We start from the raw sequence: 12,284 nt of genomic DNA, 5'->3' as shown, positions 1-12,284 counted from the left end.
TCTGCAAAAATATGTACACTTCTACCAGAACACCCATGTCTTACACATATAATCCTAACTATTTACAACACTGAGATCCTCAGATTGCAAAACCAGCATAGGTAGGAAAATCTGTGAAGCTATTTCACCAATTAATCACCAAAATGCTAGAAATGGAGCTGTGGTTCAAGTGGTAGAACATAAGCCTTTAGCATAAGAATCTCAGGGACAGTGTCCAGGCCTTGAGGTAAAGCCTCAGTACAAGCACCAAAAAGAAAGAAAGAAAGAAAGAAAGAAAGAAAGAAAGAAAGAAAGAAAGAAAGAAAGAGAGAGAGAGAGAGAGAGAGAGAGAGGGAGGGAGGGAGGGAGGGAGGGAGGGAGGGAGGAAGGAAGGAAGGAAGGAAGGAAGGAAGAAACTTCATCACCATTAAGAGTGATTATTATATCAACTTTCTTGCTTATGACTGGCACTTTACAATTTGAGCTAGACTTCCACTCCAGCATTTTGCTGGTTAATAGAAGATAGAATCTCACAGACTTTTCTTCTCCAGTTGACTCCTGTTCTCCATGATACTTCACATCTCACATTCCTAAGCAGCTAGGATTAAAGAGCAGCTAGGATTAAAGATATAACCACAGTCTCCAGATTAGATTACATTTCAAAATAATTTAAGTAATTCATTTTTCACTCAAATGAAGTTGCATGAAAACAGTAAGTACCTTATCATTAATTTTAGCTTGTCAGAGAGAAAACCATGTCAATTATAACTCAAGCAATTTACAAGACTCCATACTAGTTGGCCCAGAAAATCAATTTAAATTGTTCAAGCAGCCAGGCACTAGGCTCACACCTGTAATCCTAGCTACTCAAGAGCCTGAGATCTGAGGATCACAGTTAGAAGCCAGGCAGGAAAGTCCATGGGACTTGATAAACTACTTAGAAAAAGCCAAAGTGGCACTGTAGCTCAAGTGGTAGAGGGCCTAGCCTTGAGCACAAAGAAGATCACAGACAGTGCCCATATCCTAAGTTCAAGCCCCAGGACTGGTTAAAAAAAAAAAGCAAAAAGCAAAATAATCTTAATTAGAATAATCAAATAGACTTGAAATATATACATATATGTATGTATGTGTATATATATGCATGTGTGTATATATATGTGTATATATATATGTGTATATATATATATGTATATATATATATATTCCATGCTGTTGTTCCTAATAATATGTGACAAGATTAAATTTATTAGTGGAGGAACATTCAAGTTATATGTCTGAAATGTGAAATAGACAAAAAGTGGTAGCAGGGCTGGGAAGGTGGCTCAGTGGTAGAGTATTTGCCTTACATGCATGAGGCCCTGGGTTCGATTCCTCAGCACCACAAACGCAGAAAAAGCTGAAATGGCACTGTGGCTCAAGTGGTAGAGCACTAGCCTTGAGCTGAAGAGCTGAGGGACTGTGCCCAGGCCTCGGAGTTCAGGCCCCACGACCGGCAAAAAAAAAAAAAAAAATGGTAGCAATTCTGCTTAGAAAACAAACTGCCATCCTTATGTTGTATCTAAAATAGCTCAATATTTATATAATTTCCCATATACTCAGATAAGGGGAAACTAGTAAGCATTTGATAGTGTAGAATTAGCTGCAAAATTATTAGCTTCACCTTTACTATTCATTTCCTATTCTCAATGATTCAAAATAATGCTATAATACAAAATATTATAGGTACTATGTAAAAGGACACCTAAATGATAAGATTTTTAATTCTATGAAAATATTTGCTCTTTTTCCTCCCATTAAATGTTTCACACTGAGTATAGTTTACAAAAAAAATGAAGTTTAGAAGTTTAGTCTTATTCTTATTTGATAACCTTAAAAACCTACAAACATGTTCAATGAGAATAATCACTTCATTGTTAGTTTCACATAGATGCATCAACTAATCTCAAATTTGAAGTTATTACTGCCTTACCTAACACATTTTTACACACAAAACATTCCACTATACTAAATTGACAAAGAGTAATCCTCCACTGTTAAGGCTTCTAAACGTCTATATTAAACACTTAGTGATTCAATTTGTCCTCCGATTACATTATAATAGCCAAAGTTTAATTAACTCAGCAAAAGAATTAATGAGCTATTAATGTATATGAAGTTTACTTATTAACAATTTATCAAGCATTTAATGAGCAATAGATGTGGGAACAAATATAAATGAGGACCTACTAAGTGGACAAGTACAATAAAGATCTCTCCCAAAACAGATATAGGCCTAACAGAGATCTCAGAATTTCAACAGTTTTGATTTGGTCTTTAGCATTTAAATCGTACATTTATGAATAACATAAATATATTTTTAAAGGAAAATAAGCAATTTTCAATTAAGATTAAAAAGTGGATGTCAAAAGGGAAGTATTATTAAAACATCTGTTAAGATACTATAAAACATCTTTTCCTTTAGTACCTTGATAATATTCTTATTTTCTGCAGCTGGTGGAAATAGCTTAAGCTTATACTTTCACAGACATGTAATGACAAATTCGAAATTTAATTTTGCCCCTATAATTTAGAAATAATCATACACCAAAACAGGATACATACATTTCCTGAGAAGTAAAAATCAGTATTATTATAGCCCTGTATCAATATAAACATATGTATTCTTTGTGAGGGTAAATAATACTACTCTTAATACTTTATATGGAAAGGATTTTATCATTCACAATTATTTACAAAATACCTAAGTGAACAAAATAAGATTTTGATCATGTACAATAGAGGATAAACAGAGGAACAGAACTACTAAATCATTTACTAAACACCTAAGGAAAACTTCGAGGTAAAGCAGAAAATACCAGCTGGTAACTACTAATTACAGTTTACAGATGAATTGCATGCAAATTTCCAATGATATGAAAAAATTATACATGTAAATTTATATAAAAACACATACAAATAAAAGCAACCAAAATAATTAAGAAGGGATTTCCTATATAGCCTGAATTACAGAGAAGAGTGTTTTCCAAATCAAAGCTGCTTAAAGAGCGAGCTATACAGTTAAGCATATTAATTCAAAAAACTTGTAAAAACAAGCACAGCATATTCAGTAAACTAATAAAGTTTTAACTTTATAGGAGAACCCAATAGGCACACACAATGAGAACAATGCATTTCTGACCAAATACTGAAATACATATTTGTGGAAAACAAAGCCTTATTAAAAATATCATAAAATTAAAATTAAATTTAAATTTAAAATGTATCATGAAAATACATAATATATAAGATACAACATAATCATAAAAATGTAGATTCCTGACAGAGGAATACAATTCCAAAATAAATATTAGGCAAAATCGCAAATATTAGCTGTAGTATTTTTACTAAAGCAATGAATTCTTATATAAAATTATTCTTTAATCCAAGAACAACAGTGCTTAAATTCGATCATTTTTAACAGAAGGATAGCATTACAAAACTATGAGGTATTTTGTGATATTGTGTATTTTAACACTTTTCAAAGATCTTATCAAAACGGATGAATCCTACTTTTTCTCAAGACAAATAAATATGAAAAGCAGGAAATGCCCTACTATGGAGTGGACTTTTTTTCCCCTTTCTTTTATTATGGGACTGAAATAAGGGTCTCATGCAGGTTGGGCAGGTGCTCTACCACCTAAGCCACACCTCTAGACCATTTTGTTTTGGTTATTTGTGAACTAGGGTCTGTCCTGGGCTGTCCGCATACTATCCGTGCTTACTGCAGAGCTGAGATGACAGGTGCACACCATGTCACCCAGCTTTTAATGTGTTGAGATGAAGTATTACTAACTTTTTGACCAGCCTGGCCTTGAACAGTGATCCTCTCAGGCTCAGCCATTTAAGTAGCTAAAAATTTAGATATGATCCATCACACCTGACATGCAAAGTCATTTTTGAAAAAAAAAATCATATTCATTTCCTGGGTTATGTAAAAAATAAACAAAGCTTGATAAAAATGTGTAACCCCTATAATGAAAAGGTCTGAATCAATCTAGTATCTAAAAACTGTAGTAAGATGGTCCAAATGCATATAGATTCAAATAACTTAAGAAAGATCTGCAGTTCAGTAACTGTCAAACTATGTGAAACAAATGATTCTCAACCCCAAGGAAATTTCCATGTACTGAATTTTATTTATTATATAAGATTGTTATTTTTAATTTGTTTCTTCCTTATAGTTTCATATACTCCATTGAATTTTGTTTGAGCCTCGGATTTCACCACTAACATACTGCAAAAATGACCCTATGATCAGAAGTGCTCGTAAATAGCACCAAAATTTGGAATTACTTCACCCTAAATTTCAATAAACTTATTCCTCAGGATAGCTCCCAGAGACTCTACATAAATTACTTAAAGAAACATTATCCTAATATTACAGGAATTGTTAGCTTGGTTAAAGCATTTTGTATTTCTTCCTTGGAGTTGTATTTTTACTTTATCTTCTAGATAAGTTTTTTAAAACTAATATATTTAAAACTGCAAGACATCCTTTGAAGCTAGGTACTTAGGTTCTTAATTACTAAATTAAATGACATCATTTTCAAATTAAGTCTCTAAATACAATATTAATACATTTGTTTTATTAATATAAGATTATTCTTTTTGAAATGTTTGGCTTCTTTGTCTCAGTTAATTTAATAGGGCATTACTACAAACAAATTTTGAAAGAAAGCGTACTAGGAGAACCTTGTGCAACTGCCTTTGAAAGTCTAGTGCCAATTTTGAACAACCTTCTCCCCCATCTCACTAGGTACCTTGAGTAATTTTTTTCATTCTAGCAAATAAGCAAGTAGCTAAAATTAGAAGGTTCTGACCTTCAAGAATAGCCACTGTGCACCATCCCTGAGATTCTTGAGTACTGTCATGTTTGATTTAAAAAAAAAGAAAGAAAGAAAGAAAAGTACCAAAATAAAACAAAGAAACAATGAAGAAAGAAAGAAACAAAAACCAAAATTCACCTCCGCCATCTTTTCACCTTTCTTTATTTCACAAGAAAGAAGCATTTAACACATTTATTTTGATAAAACAATAAGGAAGTGCTAATGGATCCCCTGCCAGTAAATGGTCTACCTTGTTAATACTTCATCTTTTATAATATGCTAACCTATTTTATTAACTATGGTCTTATGAGATGAACATAATAAATAATACATATAGGAGTCTATATTAAATTATAATTTTTGGCCTCTATATAAAGCATTGTCACCTTTTTTTTTGCCAAGAGAAAACTAAATTGTTTTGTGTTCAAAATTGAGATTATTACTTATTCACATCTACATCCAGAGTATAACCACATGTGGCAGGCTAGTGAATGGAGAAAATCGGTTTCTGAATTACTGTCCTCCCTAAATATTATAAAGGTTCCATGCTGTAGTTGGGGTTTTTTTTTTTTCATTTTATCTGTGATGAGAAAATGATGAATGCAGGACTTGAATCCCTATAGGCAGGGTCTCAGCATTTCACTTACCTGACAAGATTCTCATTGTCTCCAGTTCCTTTGCAAGTTGCACATTCAGTTCTTAAGTCTTCAGTCTTAGGCTTCTTTTGTAACACAGACTGTCTTTGTCTTCTTTCTCTAGGAATTCTTTCCTGCCACAAAAGAGAGAATAAAACAAAACCAAATCAGACTATGAGGGAAACAGAAATAAGTTCAAACAAGAAAGTGTCTCAAAGTACAGACTATAAAAAGTGCTTAACTTATTCCAACCTCATGCTTTTCTTCCTCAGGAACAAAACTTCGTTTTCGTCCTCTTGTTCTCTAAAAGAAATGCACAAAAAAATCTAATGTTTAAATAATAATAAAACAAACTTTCTCTGATAAATGTTACTGAAAAAGGAATACTTAGAAAATTAGCGTTTCTAATTAGTATTATATGGCTTCATTGCATTTTGTTACAATTTACATCATAAAAGAAAAGCATAGCAAATGAAAGACATTTGACAGTCCTCTACACTGAAATAAACAAGTACCTGTAACTATGTATGCATGATTAAATTATCACTTTAAAATGAACTCGTATATTTTTAATTATCTATAACAGCTATTTTAAATTAAGTTCATTTATTACCAATGGTAATCACTGCTACATATTTGTAATAACTTAGCACAAGGAACATAATTTCCTGGTAGAAAAGGAAGAATATAAAATGACACCATCTCAGAAAAAGGAATCTAGAGAAATGACTTGTTGGTGTCATACCATAAATGTATGAGAGGAAATCCTCAAACCAGTATCTCAACTCTTAAACCTAGTCATTGTTCTTGCAATGTTAACTCCAAAGTTAATAATTTAATCCCAAGAAGAGATGAATAAAATTACTAAATGAACAATAACATCATAAAACTCAATAAGCATTACTTACAATTGAAAACATTATAGGATTATGCCCAGTGAAAAGAAATTCCAACTACTACTTGATTCTAATTTGAGATCTACATATCTATATCTATATTATTATGCTATCAAAATAAATAATAGCATACTTCTTTAGTATTTACCAAATTAATACACTTTTAGAAGATGGTTTAATTTCAAATACAACTATTCAAAACCACCAGTTTTGAAGCCAGGAAAATTTTGAAAGCAATGGATTTCTTTCTATTTTTAAGGACATAATAACAACTATAAGCATAAAACCTCAAAAGAACTCATTTAAAATTTTGCCTAAGCAAGGTATTTCAATTATGATGTCCTTCAATGAATCATAAACATAAGAGAGTTTGTAAGAGAGATGGGATATGGTATAAAGCAAAAAGCAAAAGCAAAATATAGGATTATATAATAAATTATAATTAATGAAGAGTTTGCCTCATCTTAAACATATAAAAGAATCCATAAGGAGACCATTTCATATTATGTTTTATGGATGATATAAATTATAAACAAAATTAATAAAGCAGTATGAAGGCAGTATGTGGAAGAAGGAAGAACTTAAGTAAACCTTTTAGGATATACAGATGCAGTGCTAGAAGTTCCACATGATTGATAATTCAAGCCTCAATTCCAAACTACATTACATTTTGTAAGCAATTATTAATAAAAGTAAATTAAACTATAAAATTCACAAGATGATATAAAGAAGGGTTACCATTTCATAAATCAGATAATCAGTACAGAAATAAGTAAAAAGTCAGTAATGGGTACTGATTTTATTTTTTGCTGTGTTATTTTTGAACAAATGTATTTGCTTGGAGGATAATCAGATCATCTAGTTTCTAATCTGTCTATGTTACTTTTACTTGAAAAGAGATGATAAAAACAGGGATAGAGACAGAGGGATAGTGTTGGATACACTGTATCTAAAACGTAAAAGTAAAATATTTTCATGGTTTTTCAGAGCTAGGTTGTTTTGTTTTTCTTTTTGTTTTTTTTCAATTTAGCATTAACTCAAAGGTATCATGACTTTCCCAAAGTTGGAAATATCTATTTGGCATATAAACTAAATGTCAAAATTATAAATAACTATTACTTTTACAACATAATATCATTAAGCTGGGATTCATATATTTATCAACTTTTATTTGTTTGTTTGTTTTTTGGTCAGTCATAGGCCTTGAATTCAGCCTGAGAACCATCCCTGAGCAATTTTTGCTCAAGTCTAGCACTCTACCACTGTGAGCCACAGCTCTACTTCCAATATTCTGGTGGTTAACTGGATGGAGATTTTTGGACTTTCTTGCCCAGCTTTGAACCACAATTCTCAGATCTCAGCCTCCTAAGTAGAACTGGAAAATATTTTATCTTTCTTCATTGTATCTTTTTTATGATAAACCAACATTTATACAAACAAAAATAAGTCAAAAAGTTTTGATGAATAAGAAATATATATATGTATAATTCATAGGAGAGAAGATGAAAGCTCATAAGCTCTGATTTATATTATGAAATAAATGTTAGCAAACTTCCTCGCAGCTATACAAATAGTATATTCATATATGCCTATATGTATCTAAAAATAGTTTTCAATTATGAAACTATACTAAAAGCAAATCAGTTCATAAAATATTAAAAGAATATGGCAATAGATGTTTGTGTATATATACACATATAAATATTTATATATATATATATACACATGTATATGTGTGTTTGTGTGTGTGTGTGTATATAAACGAGGTATGAGCTAAGTGCTGTTTCTGTGAGGCACCAACAAATGCCAGATGGAATGGTAATCATCAAAAATGGGTTCTTTTCCTTCAGGTCATTTGGCTATGGAGTTGATTTTTATCTAATCTAATTCATATTAACAGGATTATGAAAATCAATGGAAAAAGGAAAAGGAACTTAGCACCAATTTGGCTTTCCCTACAAAAATAACCACTGGAACAAATATATATAACAAAATACATTATTTTAGATAATAAGTATGTTTTATCAAGATCTTCACCAGTATCATGATAAATACAAACTTTGCCTCTGTCCTTCAGTGTCTTTACTTCATAGTCCTAGAAATTAATTTAAATGATGATTTTTTTTAAGAAGCAATAGCTAAATAGAATGTTTGGTTCTTAAATAAGTCTACCTACATTAAGAATAACAATGGGTATCATCCAGCAGGCCTAAATAAAGTCAAAAATGTTTTACTTCACCAGAGAATTACTTGCCAGGATTTCTTCTAAGAAATCTTGACATACAGAGTTTTCATCATCTACTTAGTATCTTGGAGGTGTTCTTCAGTCTAATAGATAACTCTAGTATTTAAATCCCTCTCAAATAAATTTTATACATTGTAATTATTCAAATATTTAATACAAAGGCAAGTGAAATAAGACAATGGGCACAATATAAAAAAACTTTAGTAATTGAACAGAGTATAAATTTCTCAAATTTTCATATACTAGCATCCAAATACATATATTAAATAACATATACCTATGTATATAACCATTTCATGATTTTAGAGTCTCAATACTTCAGCCCTTACACTATTAAATATCTATTCTGAATATGTGTAAAGACTTTTTAAATATAACAGTAATAAAAGTAGAATCTAGGACATCAGATTGTCTCTCAAGTAAAGTCTGTTAAGAAAGAAATTAAACATGTGTTTAATTTTCTTTCTAAAATAATAACCTAAAAGAAATATATCACCTCATAAAATAATAAATTTTTCAGTCATGCTGCTAAAAATACTCTATTTATTGTATTTACCTTGCAAAATAGTGAAATACATAAAACACAACAAAAATACCTAACTCAGGAGAAAGAACTCAGAACTTCAAAGAAAACAGAAGATGAGGCATGTGTGAGCCTATAACTGCAAAAAGAGAGGTCCTAACAAGTCCTTTGGCACTTGCATAAAAGATGAAAAGTTACCAGATGACACCAAATGTAAAGAAAATGAAAAGGAAAATCTGAAAGCTTTCAAGTTACATTAAAGTTATTACAAAATATGCCCAAAAGTACAAACATCAATTTTAAAATAACTTCAAAAAAGACATGGATAAGCTAATTTATATTTTCTTCAAAGTAATTTTCTTGCCAAAAAGGATAAAAAGATTTCCACATAAAAATAATACAGAGAAAATGTCTCAAAACAAGGTACTTAAATAGAGGATGGCAAGCTATCTGTATGGTAATCTTACTATTTCCCCAGTGCAATATGACCGATACAGGAGAAGGGGACTGACTCCTTGGTAGTGAACAGAAAGTTCCAGAGAAGTTCCAGCAAACCCTGCCTCTTGGCTTCAATCAATAATTATATAAATATTAAGTTTAAAATGCTTATAATTCTATCTATATACAAAAGCTAATGATCAAAATTTCCATCAAACAGAAATAATTTGACAAAAAACAACTTCCCTAAAAGTATTCACAATTATTTACATTAAATGTAAAATGGTTGAGGTTGGGTATAATAATACATGCCTATTAACACCATACCAGGGTTTCCTCAAATACTTCCACATGTGAAGGCCTTCTTTTCCTTTACATATCCTTTGTTATTACACATACCATGAAGTGACACTATTAATAACATGTATCACACAGAGCATTTTTAAATTTGTTAATAACACAATCCATGATGCTGTTCACACATACCTAATGTTATTTTTTTAAACGAAAAAATATGCAGTAAAATATGGGAGAATAGTACTGGAAAGAAAACAATTCAATAATGAAACTCAGGGATAGTGCCCCAAGTCCAAAAATTAAAACAAAAATAAGGCTTCAATCTAAAATATCTCAAATAATTTCATATTTCTAATGTCTTCTAAACAATTACTCAGAAGCAAGCTGTTCAATAAGAGCTATGCAATTAAATTTACTGGAAGATTTGAACTCTTGAAAATAACCATACTCTCCAAGATAATATTCATTATTAAAATGAGAGAATATTCATTTTTAGTAATGCCAAATAACCTAAAACTATTTTAAATAACCTAAAGCCAACTTTAGCATAAAGTGTGTGATTCAAGGGAATTGGACATAAATATATAGAACTTTAAATGATCTTTCTTTTAAATGTTCTATTATTATTATAAAGGTGATGTTCAGAGAAATAAGTTATATAAGTCAGGTAAATAATACATTTTTATTTATTTATTTTATTTTTGCTGGTTATGGGGCTTGAACTCTGGACCTGAGTGCTGTCCCTTAGCTCTTCAGATCAAGACTAGAGCTCTACCGCTTGAGCCACAGCACCACTTCCAACTTTTTCTATTTATGTGATGCTGAGGAATTTGAACCCAGGGACTCAGGCATGCAAGGCAAGCACTCTACCACCAAGCCACCTTCCCAGCCCCAAGAATACATTTCTTTTCTTCTTTTGTCAGTTGTGGGGCTTGAACTCAGGGCCTGGGTGCTGTCCCTAAGCACTTTTACTCAAGGTTAGTACTCTACTGGTTTGAGCCACAGCCCTACTTCCAGTTTTTGAGTGGTTAATTGGTCATAAGAGTTTCATGGGGACTTTTCTGCATGGTCTGGCTTTGAATTGCAGTGTTCAGATGTCAGCCACCAGCACCTGGCAAGAGTACATTTCTTTTTGAACAATTGTCACCCCTTCACTAGTTCTCTCCCGGTTTTTCTCTTCTATTCCCCCTACAAGTTGTATAATTGATTTTTTAATTAAATAGTGAGTATCCAGTGAATACAACTGCTGCATTTGCTCATTTAAAAAGCCCACTGAATGACATATCTTTGAAATGAAAGCTTAAAGCTTAGCACTATCCTATATTATGTCATGAAGGTAAAATTTTCTTTAAATTCTTGAGAGATGAAATTATTAATGTAAAAACAAGCTGTAGGGGCTGGGAAGGTGGCTCAGTGGTAGAGCGCTTGCCTTGCATGCCTCTGAGGCCCTGGGTTCGATTCCTCAGCACCACATAAGCAAAAAGAAGAAAGCCGGAAGTGGCGCTGTGGCTCAAGTGGTAGAGCATTAGCCTTGAGCTGAAGAGCTGAGGGACAGCGCCCAGGCCCAGAGTTCAAGCCCCATGACCAGATCCAAAAAAAAAAGAAAAAAAACCAAGCTGTATTTGTATCAATATGGGCAGGAAAATGAAAATGACAAAAATCTACAATATTTGAAGGTAGATTATCCAAAAGTGTGCTAAAATAAATAGCATACAGAAGAAAATAGTAAGAACAATAGTTTTATAAAAGTGTAACAAAGAGAAAGGTAAGTCATTTACTACAAGGGTTCCTAGATAGCATGTTAACATTTATTTGCCTAGTTTCCTCAAGTAATCTTATGCTAAAATTCATTGTAAATTGTGCCTATTGCTTTATTTCACTTACCTTTGTATTAAATGCATATTTGAATTATTAAAGTTTTACTCAAAAATTAATAATTAGCATGGATCCTTATCAAAAAAGGAGTAAAAAAGTCTGAAAACCTTTAAACAAGAAAACAAGAGGGAAGGGATGACATTGTCCTTGTTTTCATAGTTGTAAACAATCTACCTCAATTGTATTCATCACCTTAGTCTCTTTTCTAAGCCCAACCCCCATAGATAAGCTAGTAATTACCTGCCAGCAGAACCTATTTCTCTTTTCCCAACAAATAAAATGCATTTTTAGAGCGTAGTAAGAAATAGTAACTGGAGTACAAACAAAATTATTTCAAATGACTATTTAAAGCACTCAAATTAAACTAGTCAACTGGCAGAGATAGCAATTCCCAAATTTGCTCATCAATTTACATGTGTCCATAACACAAAACTAAATAAAATAATTTCAAGAGTTTCACTTAAAACATTTCAACTGGTAACAAATTACAAATCATAATGCAAGTTTTTTGTTTTTTTTTTGGGAGGGGAT

General features: G+C 31.6%; 1 protein-coding gene across 3 annotated transcripts in view; it reads right to left on the bottom strand.

The window, feature by feature from the left end:
• The window catches only part of Phf14 (PHD finger protein 14), a 149,469-nt gene that overhangs the window by 82,092 nt on the left and 55,093 nt on the right, over positions 1-12,284 (bottom strand). For all 3 annotated transcript variants that reach the window (XM_042695913.1, XM_042695914.1, XM_042695912.1), the window contains 2 exons: positions 5,732-5,782; positions 5,492-5,613 (listed from right to left, as the gene is read on the bottom strand). In XM_042695913.1, coding sequence (XP_042551847.1) covers positions 5,492-5,613; positions 5,732-5,782 — 173 coding nt within the window. The remainder of the gene's footprint in view (positions 1-5,491; positions 5,614-5,731; positions 5,783-12,284) is intronic.

The sequence above is a fragment of the Dipodomys spectabilis genome, unplaced genomic scaffold (genome assembly GCF_019054845.1).
Source record: "Dipodomys spectabilis isolate Male_0828 unplaced genomic scaffold, ASM1905484v1 ptg000197l, whole genome shotgun sequence".
Lineage (NCBI taxonomy): Eukaryota > Metazoa > Chordata > Mammalia > Rodentia > Heteromyidae > Dipodomys > Dipodomys spectabilis.
The sequence above is the reverse complement of the archived record's forward strand: the minus strand, read 5'-3'. Positions and strand labels throughout refer to the sequence as shown.